The sequence below is a fragment of the Sinocyclocheilus rhinocerous genome, unplaced genomic scaffold (genome assembly GCF_001515625.1).
Source record: "Sinocyclocheilus rhinocerous isolate Xijiao unplaced genomic scaffold, SAMN03320098_v1.1 scaffold2593, whole genome shotgun sequence".
Lineage (NCBI taxonomy): Eukaryota > Metazoa > Chordata > Actinopteri > Cypriniformes > Cyprinidae > Sinocyclocheilus > Sinocyclocheilus rhinocerous.
In genome coordinates this window covers 38,655-57,920 of record NW_015664037.1, presented here as the reverse complement: position 1 = coordinate 57,920, position 19,266 = coordinate 38,655, and the positions used below count along the sequence as shown (strand labels likewise).

The 19,266-nt window shown below is 36.3% G+C and overlaps 1 protein-coding gene across 1 annotated transcript in view; it reads left to right on the top strand.

The window, feature by feature from the left end:
* The first annotated feature begins 1,940 nt into the window (after positions 1-1,940).
* Positions 1,941-19,266, top strand: part of LOC107729574 (ethanolamine-phosphate cytidylyltransferase-like) — a 19,827-nt gene continuing 2,501 nt past the window's right edge. Inside the window, exons 1-11 of the mRNA XM_016540150.1 lie at positions 1,941-2,218; positions 12,399-12,487; positions 13,680-13,841; positions 14,383-14,449; positions 14,526-14,610; positions 15,180-15,221; positions 16,780-16,918; positions 18,020-18,102; positions 18,263-18,340; positions 18,432-18,497; positions 19,140-19,150. Of these exons, the coding sequence (XP_016395636.1) occupies positions 2,121-2,218; positions 12,399-12,487; positions 13,680-13,841; positions 14,383-14,449; positions 14,526-14,610; positions 15,180-15,221; positions 16,780-16,918; positions 18,020-18,102; positions 18,263-18,340; positions 18,432-18,497; positions 19,140-19,150 (920 nt within the window). The 5' untranslated portion in view covers positions 1,941-2,120. The remainder of the gene's footprint in view (positions 2,219-12,398; positions 12,488-13,679; positions 13,842-14,382; positions 14,450-14,525; positions 14,611-15,179; positions 15,222-16,779; positions 16,919-18,019; positions 18,103-18,262; positions 18,341-18,431; positions 18,498-19,139; positions 19,151-19,266) is intronic.

Here is a 19,266-nt window from a genome sequence, read left to right as displayed (position 1 = left end):
TCCACTGTTTAACTTTCTTATGGACCTGTTCTTATGGTCTTTAGCATAGAAACTCAAATAAGTAGTTAGGTTTTCAGAAAAACATATATATTTATTTTTTGGAAAGGAAGAAATGGTGGACATATGCTCTCCTGGTGCAGTAATGGAGCGCCATCTGCTGGATAAGAAGCACATAGGTTCTGCTGCATCATAAATCTCCAGAGGGGCGCTAAAATCTTTTTATAAATTTGACTTTGCTGATAAAGAGTTGTAGTCCATCCAAATAATTACTTTAAATTCTGTCATTATTATAGTGAAAGTGTCATTCTGTTTATGTGCTTGTTTTGAGGAAAACAGACATCAAGTTCTTCACGATGACCAAGGACTGTTGAGCAGGTGAAGTCTTGTGTTTCAAGCAAGACTGGGCAAAAATTCCACTTGTAAAACTGCAGCAAGTAGTCTCAGTTCAGAAACTATTAAAAAGTCTAATTACAAGGAAAGGTGATGTAACTTAGTTGTAAACATGCCTCTTGTCCCAACTTTTTTTGCTGTGTTTTTCAGCCATCAATATCATCAACGTCATCATCATAATTGTTGTTGTTGTTGTTGTGTTTTCACTGATCAACTTATTTGTATTAAGTAAATATAAACAATAATTAATAAAACAAATTGAGATGATAACAACAACAACAAAAATATATAATAATTGGTGTCCACACACATGTGGACAATTAGGTGATACATCTGAAATTTATATTTTTTAACTATAATGTGGTTTTCACTGCAAAGTTCATGAATCTTCACTGATAGGTTTTTATGAAACAGGTTACAGCAGCACACACTGATGTACAGAAATGTTTATCTTAAGGGCTTTTTTTCTATTTGTATGTATTTCTACAGTAAATATATGTGTCCTTTTAGCTATTAAAACTGTGCATTTGTGTGAACTTTTGTGTCTAAACTCTAATGTGCCATGTTTTGTAGAACTGGAACTAGGTTTACACTTTAATAAATAAATTATCAACTTAAAAAGGTACGCAGCTTCTGTGTATTGTACCTTGATAACACAAAACCGCTTTTGATATGCAAAAACAAGCAGATATTGATTGTTGCATTTTTCTTGTGCCTGCAAAAATAATTGTAATACTTATAATAATTATTAAAATAATATTTAAATTGTAATACTGAAATTGAATAATTCTTAAAATTAAATATATCTTTTTTGGGCTGTGGGTGTAAGAAAATGTGCTGTCTGTATGATTACATAGATGCCTGCAGTTTAGCCCATAAGTGTTTTATTATTCACATTTCAACACTAAATATGTGTATATAGAAATATTACATGATCTCAAAAGAGACAAATAAAATTGCCTCTCCATTTTAAAAGGAGACCAATAGACTATAATAGATCGTGACTGGCAATTTCAGAAATTATTTTTAGCATTATCTGGGATATATAAAAGTTAACTGAACATATAATAATCTATATTTCACTGATTTCTTTGTAAACTAATTCTATAAATGTATATCGTCAGTGCATCATAGCTAGCCTGGTTCCATGCATTTATTTGTTACACGTTATCAACACTTATCAACACTTGTCACATGACATGAGAGCTGCGATTATGTAACAGTAATGTCCGCTGCCTGTCACCGCTCATCGTACGAGTCCGTACCATATGACGCCACTCCACAGGAAACGAATTTACAGATCCTACTATGGCAAAGGTGCGGGCTATTAATGTTAACTTGGGCTGCGTTTCCCAAAAGCATCGTGCTGACGTTGCTTGAAAACCTTCGTGAGGCGTAACCTTTACTGAGCCACGCTATGACTAGTACGATTCGTTCATTCCCTAACACCCCTTAGCCTCTCAGCAAATGAATTAATACCACGGACCAAACGTCATCTTACATCACTAATATTCATGAGCAAGCCTTCACAGTAGTATGATTCGTAATTTTGCTGGCGGACAGAGGAGGCGTTGTCCCACATAAGAACGTCACCTTCGTTTAATGCAGAAGCCGGCTATCCTGGAAAAGGACAAAGGTTTCCCAGTCCTGTAACACGCACTGAATACCAGTGAATATCAGAGATTTGACTTTGCTTTGTGCTGAAGTGCTTGTAAATAGGGCTGTATAAAATGATGAAGAACGGGCATCATGTGAGCAGCGCTCCGGCCGCCGCAGCCTGCAGTCCGGAGAAGAGGAGGCGTACTGTCCGCGTCTGGTGCGATGGATGGTGAGTACACGCTGGAATGCATTTTCACCGCATTGGCATAAACCCCACGACTAGAGCTCTGCTTACATTTAAATGAGATAATATGACTTGACAGCCACAGCAATGCACCACATCTAATATAAAGTCTTTATATCATCGAATGCTCAAGAAGTTTTGATTGCTTCCATTAATATTACTACCACTGTTACTAAAAATAACAATTATGAATATTTAATCATAATAATCAATATAAGAGCATGTCTACAGTTGCATAGTTGTGGTAAATAACACTATATAAATAACAATAATAATGATTATGCTTAAAATAGTATTTGTTGTGCTTACATTTTTATTTTTTTTAATACAACACATACAGAGTTCACAAATTCTAATGTAACTAAAAGCTGCACACTGAAAAAACACTGTCCACCTTCAGAATCCCGTCTTGTTATTTCACACTAGCACATGTGATTCACTGAGCAGGGATGACTTACGCTTTAACAAAAGTATGGAGTGCTAACAGACTTGCCATTTTATCTACTTTATGAGTTGGGTTTATCAGCCTTGAGATATGAGTTGATAGACATTTCTCTCTAAAAGCAGGCTTTGTCTGATTAAGTATCAGAGTTTGTGAGTTCATTTGACTGAAAAAAAATGTGTTTGGTGATTCATGTGCATGATGAACAGGATTATAGAGCCTTTCTCTTTCAGAATTCCAGCCATTTCTGTCCGCCTGTGTGATGGTGTTTTTTTTAAATGTTGCAGAATGTTTGGGATGCCAGAATATTAGACAGTGGAGTTAACTACCAAAGAGGGCCAGTGTAAACAGTGCGCTCAGTGACTCCCCTCGAACCCCGCCAGCCCACACCTGCCTGTTCTTCACATAAAACCCTCTACTGCATAACAAGAGAATGTCACAGTCAGCCGGTGCCTCAGCTCATGATGCTACTGGCTGCGCTACTGTTTTTCTTTCGTAGGTTCACTTGATGCTGCGTCAGTAACTGATGCTATGGGAGCCCCCTCCAGGTGTGACAATTGTCTGAAGCATGTATAGAATCACAGCAGTTCATTTATTGGCTGATGATGACACTTTTTTTCGAAAAAAAGAAGGAAGATCATCTGTCCCCAGTCGCTCGGGTTCTGTGGTTGCTGAGGCACCACGTGTGTCAGGGTCCTGGGGATCCAATGTTGAGCTTGAGGCTTTGGAGAGTGAGCATTTCTCTCTCTGGACTATGAGCTGTTTGTGTTTTTCACACTTGGTCCTTTTCAGGGGGCTGAGCACGGTTCGCTGGATTTTTTGGTGTGTATGTGAACCTACCTTACCTTACCCCCTTTAAAGTGAACAAAGCCGAAGTTTGCTTTAAGGTGGTTGGGAGGTGGTCTGAGTATAGTTCACTTTCAGATATTGTATGGTTTGCTCTAAATGTGTGTTGTGAACACAAACCGCTCTGGGCATACTTGATTTTTTTTTGTTTTTAAATTTCTTTTAATTTGGTCATCAGATGCCTTCAAGATGCCTTCTCTCCAATACTTAACATATGTTCAATAATTTATGGAGTGAATGGAGCAAATACCTGTTAGTTCTCATAATGCTTTAATGCACCATTAAATTTACATTATTTTATATGCACTTTGTTTATTATTTTAAAACAAGCAAATACAATCAATAGAACATTGGATTGTAAACTGAAGAATTGTTAAATTGTAAAAACATGAAATGATCATTTAAAACATTTGAAACACACTATTTATATCTTTGGATGTGTGATATAGAGGAAGAATATGGATGCAGTATGACTGTCATGATTATGTCTTGTTTAGTTGCATTTTTGTTCGTATTTCTTGGTTTCATTATTACTCTTTCATTTTAATCTTAGTGTGTCCATACAAGTCTCCTTAGTTCCTTCCTTCACCTGCTTATCATTTTGCATCAAGCATCTCCTTGAATCCACAATATATGTGACAGAAGAACTATCCACAATTGATGAAGAAGAGTGCTTTCTCCAGAATGGCCGGTTACTGGAGGAATATGTGGAGGGCTATCTACAACTTTACAGTGAGGCACACTAGGATGATGAGACCCTGAAAGAGCTCTTCTGGAACCCTTGTTCCTCCACCTCGGCCTGTCAGCCTGTCGGCTCCACCTTGGCTCTGCACTCTCTCTGCTCTGCCATGGTCTTTCATCACTCAGGCTCCACGAGTTCCCTCACCCCTTTGGCTAAACCTTGGACCTTCGTCACCCTCCGCCCACACCTCAGCCGTCCTCCACTTCGGCTCCAGTGGGATCCTTCTTCTCTCCAGTTCCGCTTTGGTCCTCACTCCCTCCGGCATCGCCTTGTTCTGCCAGTTCCCCGTCGTCGCCTCGGCCCTTGAGTCATTGACATTGCCTTCCAGGCCTGCGATGTTGTCCCGGCTTCACTGAGGTCTCCCCTCCATCGACAGGCCCCAAGGCATTGTCCAGGAGAGCCATCAGGACTCTGCCTTGGCTCCTCCCTCCATCAGCTCCTGTGTCTGTCATTCTTACCCACTTCTGCAGCAGGTGCTTGCCCCAGATCTCTCAGCCTGGAGCCAGTGGCACAATTAATGGGGCCCATGCACCATCATCGAGACATTCACTCGTCCACATCTTTTATATCCAACAACATAGCATCCTGAGGGAGAAATATAGCATGTCTTTGGCTGTGTTAGGAATAGAATACTAGCTCGCTATTTAAGTGAGATTCTTTACAAATAGTATGTGAAAGGGATCATTTAATGCAACAATAATTGTTGCAAATAACAGTGTGCTAAATTGTCACACGATGTTCAGCCCAGTTATCATCTTAGGGGAAAAATTGTTATTTTGTAATAAATTTTATGTGAACATTTAGCAGTCTGGCCAAATAATAAAAGAGATGTTTATTAATTTTATTTACTCTCATGTATTTGCTGTTGGATTGACAAAGTCTTGTCTGGAAATGTAAAATACACTTTAAAAGTCAGACTATATTAGACTATTTTGGTGCCAATAGACCTTTAAAAACCACTTTGAATGCTTAGCATTGTTAACGTGTTGCTGGCATGTTGTTGTTTTGTTAGCCTGCTTTGGGTCATTCTGTAATTTAGGGTACATTTCATGTCCACAGATGATAATTACTTATTTGCCTTTATGTCCCTTAAATTACCGTTTTTGGAGTGTCTGCTTTTTGAAGTGAGTGGATCTAGTGGTCAAAATAATAAATAAAAAAAGTTAGATGCTGCACACTGGTGGTGGTTGAGGAGAGACCCCCCCCACATGATTGTAAAGCGATTTGGGTGTACAGCAAAACACAATAAAGCACTATATAGTATTACACAATATATCATTCATTCATGCATTCATTCAAAAATGTATTTATTGTTGGTTTCCTGTCGTAGCTGTATCCCTTTTAGCCAAAACCGTGAATATTAAATACATAAAAAAAAAGTTAAATAGTGCATCCTAGTTCATGTACTTATGCACTAATCTGTGCAATTTTTATTATAAATAGTGCAAGTAGTGTGCTCACACTAAAAATTTCAAAAAGAAAAAGCGTTCTTTAAATACCCAGATAATGCACTTAATTAACCAAAAATAAATAAATAAAATACAAATAAAATAAAATGTTGAACTGTCACAGCTTTAATTACATAGTGAAGGAGGAGGGGCTATCACACTCTGGTTATGAATGTCAAAATAAACATAAAATTCATACAGGTTCATACAGGTATACATTTAAACATTTGCACTTCTGTACTCGGCACAATGACAAGTCGAATCTAATCTAATCTAAACCTGCAGACTGGATACACTTAATGTCAATGGTCTGTCAAAAACAAAAAAATAATAATAAAAAAATCAATCTGGTGATATGAAAGTATGCATGGATAAATGTAGGCATAAAAAAGAGAACATTACCAGATTCAAAAGCGTGAAGAGATCACAAATGAGATGGCTGGTGCACAGTATTTATTTATTTTATTTTATATTATTTAATTGCATTTTATTTGTAAATTCATTCCAAACCTCTCCGCAAAAACTGCAAACCTCAGGGAACTGTTGAATCAAAAAGGCGTTCAAATGGACAAGTAAACATGATGAATATTAAATACATAATTACTGTATTTGCATTACTGTAAGGCTAGGTTTAGGGTTGGGATAGGTGTAGATGTTAATAAACCATAATTTGACAGGTAGCATGTTTAGTTGTCGAATTGTACTATCTACTGATTTAATGGGAGGTAGCAATATCTGACAGGGTAGCACAAATCGACATAGTGTTCCCCTTTCCTGGCTCCTCCTGTTCCTGGTCCTTCATCTACCTTACGTCTTCGTCTGATGTCTCACTTCTGTCTGCCTCCAAAGCCCCCTCCCACCATCCACCGTTGGACTGTTAACGGTGTGAAGATGTGCCTTGTGAGAGAATGGGTGTAGTGTCAGGATTATGTCTTGTTTAGTTGTGTTTTTGTGTCTTACTTCATACTTACTCTTTCATTTTAGTCTTAGTGTTTAGTGCTTAGATTTAGAATTTGTGCTTGATTGACAATAAAAAGGGAGAATCCCATAGTGTTACATTAAAGTAGTAAACTTTAAAGTAGTAACTAAATTAGTCTCTTTAGTTACTTATTATGTTCACTTGTTTATCATCAAGTTCCCTTGTTATCCCTGTGTATATATAGTCCCTGTTCTGTTTTGTCTTTGTGCTACGTGGTGTATAGTCTCTGTGAAGATTCCTAGTGTTTATTAGAATATCTGTATTTGCTTCATGCATCTTCTTAAAACCACAACATATGTGACAATTGCAACAAAATTTAGAATTTTGTGCAAGTAATAAACAGCTTACAGGAGTATTCTGTTCAAAAGTTAAGCTCAACCAACAGCATTTGTGACAGTGATGTTTTACAAAAAAAAATTTAAAATAATAAAAATAATAATATTCTTTAAAAAATAAAATGTTACACTGAGGCACATACAATGAAATGGAATTGAATAGTATTTTGGAGGGCATATTGTCAGCCATCAATTTGTGTGAGCACTAATAGGTCTGAGACAGTTGCTCTTTCAAGGACAGTGACAGGGTGAATGAAACGAGAACTATTGGTCCTTTTTCTAGGTTCACCTCTTGGTCCTAAAATGGGTTAAATGGGTTGGTTCCCTAAATGGGTCTGAGTTTGGTTCTTTTAAAGAGGACTCAAATGTAATGTGGTGTACATGTGGTGTTGTGTACCAAGGACAAGTTGGTTTGCAAAATTGGTCACTTCATGGCAGAGTTAGTAGTGACTCAAAGACATCTGGGGCTGAACCTCACAGATCTCCCAGAGAAAGAGAAGGCCTTATATAAGCAAGGGTATAAGCAACATGTTCATTGCTTAGGGTTTTTGGTTGCTATCGGCAACATGCTTGTTTCTTTAAGATTTTTTGGATGTTATTGGCAACATGCTTGTTGCTTTAAGCTTGTACGGGTATTGGCAACATTGGCAACATTGTCAATTACTTTTCTAAGTGATTGGACTTAGAATTTGTGCTTGATTGACATAAAAAGGGAGAATCCCATAGAATTACATTAAAGTAGGAACCCAAATCATATTCAGAGACCACAATATCACACAGACCACAATGGAGTTTGGCTTTATTGGCTTGGGCCAGAAAGCAACCACTTACCACCTGCATAGCAATGCCAGGATTTCAGGAAAAAAAGGACCCAAGAGCAGATACATGCTGAACCAAGGCTTTACTGACAAATAATAACTGAAAAGACTGAGTTCTGAGCAGAACTTCAACAGCAAGTCAAAATCAAAGGGGTCTTGAAAGCCAGGCAAAGGTCCAAGTCCAGGGAAGCAGTCCAGACAGCAACCGAGCCTATTCAGAAGATGAAGGCAAAAAGGAGGGTCAGAATGAGCGATGCAGTTAAAACACCAAAGTGCAAATTTGGACCAAAGTCAGTGGCAAACCAGAGTCGTTAATAATGAGACTGTCCGAACTAGCAACTAGGTTAGAAGAGAAATCTGAGAAATAGAACCAGAGATGAAGAAGGGTCAACACTAAGATGGGCAGTCCGATGGCCTACCAATGTTGTTCTCCAGCATTCCAAATAAATTAACACGTGTGGAGAAAAATCTTTTTCTTTTACCTCACATCTCTCTTGTCTGTGGCAGCAAATGTCAAGTGCAAAGGGGGTAAAGACATGCTTTTTTGGGCGTTAAATCATGCAGCAAATACCACTAAATTGTCTACCGCAAACCTTAGGAAATACTGTTGCATTTTAAACACTATTCTCCCATAAATTTTGTGTCTCTAAATGAAACTCTTGCAAATTCGTAAGACATAAGGTCAGCTGCAAAAATAACTGTTGCTACATTTTTACTGCTTGAAAATTTAGGCAGTAGTTATTTAACGCCAAAAGAGGGTTTGTGTTTGCACAAGCTGTTAGGAAATCTGCCCCTTATTGTTTAATTAATTGTTTTAGAGTAATACACAAAATTCATTACATCATTGTCTTCTAAAAAACAAACTGTAAATTAATCAGTGTTACAGAGATTTACCATAGTTACTTTTGAACATTTATTATTTATATTTCAGTAACCAGACCACTACTGGCTAAATGAATGTAAATGTTTATAATAACCATTTTACCTCAAGTGAAAATCTAGGTGAATATTGTTGTGAAGGTTCTAGGTGAAAGTGTAAGTGCATCACTAACCCTGAATTGTCAGGATGCTAAAGTCCATTCACAATAAAATGTCATGTAATCCCTCCCTGACATGTTCTGACCAGGGCATAGGGCAGGAGGACGTAATGTTTGCAGCACAAGAATGCATTAAGTCCATGTTGAGCAATGGTCAGCACTTAGTCAGCACAAAGAGTGTGGATTCCACTTTGTGACAGACAGTGAAAGCCTTTATGAAGACAAGTATAAAAAGCAAGTTATGTGATTAAGGTCAAATGAAGGGCAGTTTTGTGTATCTCATGACAGCTGTGTTAATGCAGCCATACAGAGAACCAAGTGATTTAACAGGGTTTGATTGACCTCAGAAGGATAAATGACCCTTGCAGCAACCACATACCATGATTGGTAGGCAGGTCTGATCAGCTGACAATGAGTCAATCAGTCACTAAATCTTACATGTGTATTAGCATGTGTTTAACTGAGAATCGCACAGTGAAGCAAAAGCATTAAAACATCTCCAAACTCTCCAAAAAAACAAACAAACTGTAGTTTATGATGATGTATTGTGCCCCCATTCACGTTACTATAATGTAGATGTTATACACTATAAATTTATGTTATACACTATAATGATCCTCATTAGACTCTCATTGCTATAATACTGTAAAATACTGAAGTATTGTGGGAATGTGAGGAGGTGCAGAAGTTTTGGGTTGGGGTTATTCAATATGTTTCTCAATTTACTTCCTCTCCAATTCCTCTATGTCCTGTAATGTGTTTATTGAGTACTGTATGTATGAAGACAATTGCTTTTTGTCCACTAAAGAAAGAAAGCTAGTGGATTTGTGTCTATTACAAGCAAGACGTTCTATTGTCCTGTGCTGGAAAAAATACCAATTGCTCTTCCATTGGACTATGGCTGAAAAACTTAATAACATGTTTGAAAAGCTTACATATTTATATATTTACATGAGACTGTCCGAACAAGAACAAGAAAGAAACCCTCTGAATTTTTGTATATCTGGGAGGTGTTTTTAGACTTTGTTTAAAATGGAGATATTGAAGAAGCTTTAGATGTGTAAAGTTATTGAATATAAGGCTTTTTTTTTTTTAAACCTGCCTGGGGTATGTTCTGGGGAATGGTGTTTGGTTTTTTTGAAAAACTTTGTAAAAACTCAATAAAGATATGTAGTACAAAAAATACAGAAATATATTAATTTAATCTACATCACTGTACATTCCAGGCAGTACAACAAATACTATCATGATGTATAAATGCTGGAATACTGTTTTTTATTATTACAGTAAAGGCAATTATATATTTTTAGATTATATTACATTATTTCTCTTGATTTTGGTGTGAAATATAACAGGACATGCTTTGCCACATTTACCCCATATATGCACAGGGTCATCAAATTTCTAGGGCTTTCAAACACTTGGCTTCTGCACGCGATATCATTCTCCCAGCTCAGTTGCCGTTTGGGTGCCTGCAAAGTGCACACCAGTTTCAGTAATTAATATTTCATGCTCATGGCCAGTGTTGCTGTAATCCTGTCTACTTAAGATACAGCAGAGTCAAGCCATTGGGTAGTTGTTGGCTTCATCATATCAATATATAAAAGCAGATGCACCCTTCTTAACACTTAACACTCTTATTCTACGTCACTTTCAATGCACCCCTAGTAAAAAAAATATATCTATACATACATCTATACATACATTTATTTCATACTAAGTATAGTTAAAATCTTTTAACATATTTACTGACATATCGCTTGAGACTTACTGATATAAAAATTATAAATAAACTTTATTTGTAGTACTACTTGTACACAATGCACATTTCTTAATATTAATATTATGTGTTTTAATGTCACTATTGATGAGGATTGTATGATCTTTGAATAATATCGGTCTTTAAATGCAAGATATTGAAGTATACTTGGAATAGTTCCACTTTAGCACAATCAAATATACTTCAGTATACCTTGCAACTCAGGGTATACTGAAGTGTATTTGATTGTGCTAAAGTGGAACTATTCCAAGTATTCTTCAATTCAGCACTACTTCCACACAATTAAAGTGCATTAAGTACAAAATTAGTTGTTTAAGACCTCAAGTATACCAGTTTAGTACCAAAAGTACAGTTGCAGGGTATTTTTATTAAGTACATAAATATGTAAATGTATTTGTAGTATACTTAGCAGAAAATAAATGTATTTCAAATATATTTTTGTATATACATTCTTCACTATAGGGACATCAAAGATTAAAAATAGTGCCAAACCAGATCTATTAGTAAATTTAAAAAGAAGGACGAAGTATAAATAAGTCAAACACTGAAAAGTCCATTCAATGTCACTCTGATGGTATGGAAAGTTTCTTAGAGGGAAGCACTTTAATATAAATTGGGAACAAAACAATCAGTGGAAGGTTCTGAATTGTTATCTCATTTTATGAATCTATTACTATTACAGGTGAAATCCTATTAATAGCGAGTATGAAACAATGTTTCTTTATGCTGTATGTCAGGAACTATTTAAAAAAATAAAAGGTTTGATTTATTCAGCATAGATAAATCTCAAGGAACCTGTCTAACATGTGTTCAGGTCATACTGTATTTCACTTTAAAATCAAATTATGGTGACAAAGGGGAAAATGTGTCCTATTTATAGTGTTTTAATGTTTTTAAATTATGCATTTCAGCAATGAAAATCATCATTGATCAAAATTTGAAAATACTCAAAAACAAGCACAAAAGAAGTATGTATGGAAGCAGTATGGTAATGGAATTTACAAATGGACAATGGTCTCTATTCTGGTTTTACTGAGAAAAAGAACACGATTGTTCTGGACCTGTTGTAATTTTATGAGCTAGTTTTATAATTCTGCTATATTTAGAATGTGTGATTTCAATCACATTGCTTTTATATGCTAAACTCACAGTATGCGAGATATTTTGGGTAAAAAATTTACTAATATTCCGACATTTAGTGAGTACATAAAAACCTGTTCAAAACTGTGCCCTTGTAATGGTAAGCCTACAATAATGACTTATGGTGGGAAATTTCAAGATTGTAAAAATGTGTTATCTGTCAGGTTAATGTGTATGTATGTATGTATGTATTTTTTATTATTATTTTATTTTTTTATTAATTTATGTATTTTTTATTAATGCATAATTTTTTAATAAGTAATGAATTTGCTTATAGCAAAGGACAAAAAGTCAGTGTTTAGCTTTATAATGTTGTACTGTATATAACAGGTTTTTATTCAAATGCAAGACTAAATTTAAAAACAGCCACCCTAGTTAGGGTCAAGCCATCCCAGCTTACTGAAATGAAATATGTGAAGAAAATAATAAAAAGGTAAATTGTAAATAAATAAATAACTTGGCAACTTGAGTATAAATTGTAGAATTAATTTGTTTGTTGGTAAAACTTGCTTTGATTGTTTGCTTTCATTTGCTTTTGAATGCTATGATATTTTTCTCATTTTAACAATTGTCTTTATCTACCTTACTCCCGTCTTAGCTATGACATGGTCCATTATGGTCATTCCAACCAACTTCGACAAGCCAAGGCTATGGGGGACTATCTCATTGTGGGAGTGCATACTGATGGTACTCACACACACACACACACACACACACACATAAACGGTGCCAGACAGTGTTGTTTGTTGATTATATTGATCTTAGTTTCATGACAGTGTATGTGTTACACTGTCATGACACTCAATATAAACAACAAACAACACTGTGTAACACAAATGTAACACATTGACAAATTGAATAAACAAATTGGGGGAGTGGGATTAAACTTTACGTATGATTATTTACGTTTACTTTTGTGATGAAAGATTGTGTACCAAGAATGTGGGAGTTGCATAGATTGCATAGACAACAGGCTTTTCAATCAGTGACTGATATGTTTTTAGCTTGCACAGATGAGAGCTGACACGAGACGTGGAATAAAGGCATGACTAAAATAGGTTTTGATTGATTTAGAATTTTCATATTAGAATATAGATGGGTCGTGTTGTGATGGGGACTCAAAGGCTTCTCTCTCTCAAAAGTATCTAATAGTACAGTACACACTGGCATGAAGTTAAGTGGTGGAGAAAGGGGAATAGGATCGGGAAAGGTCCTTGAGTCAGAATTCAAACTTAGGTCACTAGTGCAACCGCACTACATGTCTGAGCACTGCCCGGCTCTGAGCTATCAGGCAGAAAAGTGGTCAGGCAGGCATGTGTCAGAATCCAGATCAGTCCATAGATCAGTCCATGGGCAACCAAATCCCAAACATTAGGTGAGAATCAAGGTCAGACAGGGAGAGAGATCAAACGAGGGGCAGACAGCACCAACAAGGGAATCAGAAGGTCATCAACATAAGAGCAGTCCAAAACTGGTGGGTTCTAGAGGGAAACAGGTAACCACAACACAAACTGGGCAAAAGAGAAATACGTGAGCAAAATAAAAAAAAAACTGTTAAAGAAGAAAAGTTAAGAAAAAAGTTAAAGAAAAGTTAAACACTGAATTCACAGACTGGACAAGATAACAGCAAGTTGAAAACCACTACTGTAGATGAAGATTGTAGACATACTTTTAATCTGAAGACTGCATGTTACTTCTAAAAGTGCTTAATAAAAAATGTCTGTTTTATTTTTTTAGATGTTGAACCAGGAAACCATGCTGTCTAGCTGTTAAAATTAGAAACAACTTTTGGAGAGTTTGGCCAAAAATTTCATAGTGAAACAAATAACAGAAGATGGAAATGAAGTTGACAGATTCTAATGTCTCTCTTTTCATGCAGAGGAGATCTCTAAGCACAAAGGTCCCCCAGTGTTCACCCAAGCTGAGAGATATAAGATGGTGCGAGCAATCAAGTGGGTGGATGAGATCGTGGAAGGAGCTCCATACGTTACTACGCTTGAGACTCTGGACAAATATTGTTGCGATTTCTGTGTTCATGGAGGTCAGAGCCTAAACATAATAACCATGTCTAAACTGTGCTAAAACATTGATATTAAAAAGTAAGAATATGAGACCCCCAGGGCCATGAACCTGTGGATTACTGGATTGACCGGATTACATACATACTACACACATTCATACTAAAAAGAACATACATTTTTAGCTCTTACAAAGTAAGTACTTACAGTACAGTAAGGTACAGCTAATAAAGTGGTAGCACTTTATTAGCTGTACCTTACCTATTCTGTTCATGATGAGACAGTGCTCCTGTCCACAAATTGAAGTCCATATAAAAAATGTCAACAATCTGTTCATGTTCATCTGTTTGTGTGTCCTGCATCTAAGTAAAAGCAAAGCTGAATGGTTCCAGAGCATCACTACTCTCCTCTGGAAATATAGTTTTCAGTAAATTGTTCAGTAACTTGTTTGGTCTTGGTCCTCCATGCACAGTATTTTAGGCACAGTATTCAACACACCACTTCACAGTAGTTCACTTACGCAAGCTTTATTATGACCTGAATCAACTGGTCGTGTCTCCTCAGATGACATCACTCTCACTGTGGATGGGAAAGACACATATGAAGAAGTGAAGAAGTCGGGCAGATACAGGTAAGCCCATTCACACCTCTGCTGCTCATGCTGCTAATGTTTAGTACGGTTCTTATTTAAAGTGGATCTTTTTCAGAGAGTGCAAGAGAACCCAAGGTGTTTCCACTACAGACCTGGTCGGCCGCATGCTGCTTATGACCAAAGCTCATCACAGCAACATGGTGAGGCCCGAAACATACTCAACATTTGTAAATGCAGACAGGTCTCACTAGGCAAGCTTGATTTCAAACATGTCAGACCTCAGTTCATAATTCAAGTACATGTTGCAACTGGGTTGTAACACCCAGTTTTATGGAAACATTTACCATCATATTGTTGTTCTTTTTTTTTCTCACTATTTGTTATAATGGTATAGCATATTCACCCTACTTTCACTTACTTATTTATGCTAGTTTGCTTGTCACTTTGGTACCATGTTTACACCATTGTCACCTCCACCTTACTGTATGTCTTTAACTCTCTCACTGATATTGTATTGGAACTGATCATAAAAAGTATCTGTTCAAAAATCTGTTCAGGATTTTAAAAAATACCTAGAATACTGATGTTCATCACGACACAGAAATGCAAAAATGCACATTAAGTATGTACACGCTTGCAATACACCGGCCAAGCATTCACATCTGCTTTTGCAGACTTGTGTAGAGTATGTTTCTGATATGTCTCTGGTACTGTATGCTATAATTACACATTGTCAAATTGGACATTCATTTCTTCCTTTCCTCTTCAGGGCAGTTCAGACTATCAACAACACACAGACAACTTTGGAAGAGTGAGTGTTTTATTCCCTTTTGGTTGTTCTTGTAGTCTTAATCTTTTTTTTGAAGAGTGAAATGTTTTGAAGTACACTACAGAGGATTTCTTGGGTAGTTGGGTTATAAATCAATTATTCAACCAGTACTACAGTATTGTATTAATTTGTGTACAAAACCATAGTGCCTTAACCAAATCAGCATGGCAAGCCTGCCATAATGATTTTGCAGGTATCTTTTTTTTTTTTTTTTTTTTTCAACTACAAATGTCAATAGGGAGCCCAGAATTCCATAGTACAAATAAAATAAAAAATTGATTAGTCATTCTCAGATCCCCCTCTCCCTCCCAGGTGTAATGAGGATTCAGTGACGTTGGGATCCATGTGCAGCTTTATTAACAAACAGACAGGCAAAGTTCAACCAACAGTTTACAAGGGCAACGTAGGCAAGGCAGAATCATAACCTGAGTCCATGCAAAGGGTCGAGGCAGGTGGCAGACAGAGAAGAGAACAAATCCAATAATAATGCAAGGTCAAAGAGGCAGGCAGCGAACGATCAGACGGGTCTAGACAATTCAGGTAGGCAACAGGTAATCAAACAAGGTATAAACGCTCGGAAATGTCAGCAGTAGCAAAAAAAAGACTTGGCATCGAGGCGAGGGTATGGTAGGCACTGATTAAATAGTCATGATAATGATTAGCACCTGGTAATCAGTCCCAGGGCAGGCAGCAGCGAACGATCAGACGGGTCTAGACAATCCAGGTAGGCAACAGGTAATCAAACAAGGTATAAACGCTCAGAAATGTCAGCAGTAGCAAAAACAAGACTTCGCAACGAGGGTATGGTAGGCACTGATTAAATAGTCATGATAATGATTAGCACCTGTGCAGGTAATCAGTTGCAGGCATGGGGTGATGGGAAATGAAGTCCTTAAGAACAGTTAGTACTCCAGTGACGGTTCCCTCTGGTGGTGATCGGAGGGAGCCACAGAGGCTTGATTTGTGACACCAGGATTGTTTACTTGTTTTTCTGCTTTGCCCTTTTGTTCCTCCTTCTGCTAGCATTGCCTTCACATGCCTCTGCCAAGTTGGCACATAAAAAGCTTTATTGTCATCACAGTCCATAATCAGAGACTGAGCCATGAATGGCACCTCTGTTTCTGAGTTTAACATTGACTAAATAATTCCTAGTCATTGCCTCCAAATGGAGAGAGAAAAGTTCTTTAATGTCCCAAGACCTTCACTGGACTTGACAAAAACAGCCATTGCAAAGGACTCAAACTTGACTTAGGTGCACTGTATGTCAGAGTGCTGACCACAAAGTTATTGTTTGTTCAATCATTATTGTGTGCTCTTGACATCAGAAAAAAACACTTGTTGGCTTCTTCAAAGGGCTGCTGATTTAAAACGAGTTCTTGGACCTGTCAGAACCATCTCATTGTGCTCTATATATTGTGTTTAAGTATAATAAATGTATTACTATAAAAAATGTGTGTTATTAACAATGATTAGTTTAATGTTTAATGATTAATGTTTATTGTTGTAATATTTGTTATCATTTCTGTACTGCTCACCACAGGGCCCTAAAGGCCACAGTCCCTGGACAGGAGTGTCACAGTTCCTGCAGACGTCCCAAAAAATCATCCAGTTTGCCTCAGGAAAGGAACCACAGCCAGGAGACACCATCATCTATGTGGCTGGAGCTTTTGACCTATTTCGTATCCTTACACGCTTAGACAGTAATTAGAGCACCCAAAATTTCTTCTGTTAAAAGCAAAGGAATAAAATAAAATATATTATATAAATGTTTGAAAAAAATATATAACTGAATGCATTTATAAAAGAGATTTTAAATAATCTGGTGGAGGTGAAGATTGTCACTAAATAACAAATTCTGTGTGTCTGTTCCTCACACAAATTGTATGACTTCAGGTGATTGAACAGACAGAATATAAATGAATTTTGGGGTACATTTTTCCTTGTAAGATAGACAGTTGGTGAGCATTGGTTACTCACAACACCATCAAGAGCTATTACAGCTATTACACTACTGAAAGTAAAATAAATTGGAGACAGGACAGGTCCCCCTATTATATAAAGCTATATAAATCACTTTTATATACAAAGGTATATAAATAACCTCACTGGGCCATAAACAGTGTTATCATTGTTACTCTGTTCATTCTCTTATCTATTGTCATTTTTATTTGGCATGCTGGGAACTTTATGTTAAATGCTCTGCAGAAAAAAACAAAACAAACAAATAAATAAACAAAAGAAACAATAATGTCCTTTCAAACGCACAGTGTGTGAGCATATTAGTCTATGCTGGTAATTATTCTTCAGCATTAACGCAAACAGCTAGCACAGAATAGAGATTCATTATGCTGTCATTTGATATTTTAAAATAATGAATCGATAATTGTTCATTTTATTTAGTTTTCACATGGGGTGCAGAACTCTTGCTTTCTGTATATAATACATTCACAATGTGAATAAAAGTTTTGTTTGTCATGCTGCTAAGAGGTTCAGTGGCTTTTTTAACATTTTAAAACTCTCTTTGGATGTTTTGTGTAAAATGTTCAATTTGTTTAAGAAAATTTAAATGGCTGACCTATTCTCCCTGTGGAAAATACAAATTAGGTCCTAGATTTTTTGTCACTGTGGGTAGTTTTACCAGTGCTGTAGTTTTTCTCACTTGATTTGTGAATGTGCATACTGTATTGTTTTGCCCTTGAGACCCCCTGCATTCTTTGCTTTTTCTGAGAACACGAGTAAGACAATAATCATGTTGTCCTCTTTAACCTGATGCAAATCAGATATTGGCCATGTGGATTTCCTGGATGCAGTGTCCCAGCTTTCAGAGAAGCCATATGTTATCGTGGGCTTGCACTTTGATCAGGTAAGCTGAATACAGGAAAATATTAGAAATATATTTAAAATTTAAATTTTCTTGGTTAAGCATGATGCTGATTGTCTTTCAAAGGACATAAGAGATGTGAGAGAAGAAGGAGGAACTGCATGTTTGTTAGTTTTTTTTATTATTGTTATCATCACTCTAGGAGGTGAATCGTTACAAGGGGAAAAACTATCCAATCATGAACATCCATGAGAGGACTCTGAGTGTGCTGGCCTGTCGAGTGAGGATTGATCTTTTGCCCATTTATGTCTTGTTTTATATAAATAGTTTGATATGAATGAATTTCTATATTTTGTTTTCAAATCTCCCAGTATGTCTCTGAGGTTGTTATTGGAGCACCATATGCTGTCACAAAAGACTTATTGGACCATTTCAAGGTAAACACTCTTCCACTGTATTCGATTCTTGACTTTTTGTCAGACTTGCTTAACAGAGTTGGATAGAACTGGTTTTTGACCATCAGCATAAAAACTGTGGCAGTAGTCATGTTCACACAGACAGTTTTTAGGATTGACAACAGTATTTACTGTACTATACTGTATAACTGTATTAACAAATATGCCTTGTAACCCATAAAATGATTTTTTAAAATTATTAAAATTATAAAATTAATTTCTAATTAATTAATAAAAAATTAATTTCCAATATCTTCTAATTAAAATAATAAAACTAAATGTTACGGTAAATGAAATAATTTTTACATTTATTTTCCAGAAGAACTTTGCATAGAGTTGTGTGAACTCCACCCTCAAATAAGAGGACTCATAAAATATATAAAATAGCTGATTAGAGATTGAGATCAGACAGATTCTTAATTTGTGGCCACAATATTTTTTTCAGAGACGCAGTGCGGCTATTTAATTTGCGACCATGCTGGTCATGCAGCTCATTTCATAGAGTTTATTGTAATTTACTTCACACACTCATTATTGCATAGTGATTTTAAAGGTTTTTATAATACTGTATTTATAATACTGTTATAATGAGGTATTCAGTGTTTGGACACATTCGTATTGTAGGTAAAGGTCATGTAGGTCAAAACCGCAGTTGAGTATCCTAAAAATTTAAGGGAGTGAGTTTGGCTATATAATGCAGTTACTCTTGGTAATAACCAATATGTGTGGGAACATAACTGATTACTGAAAA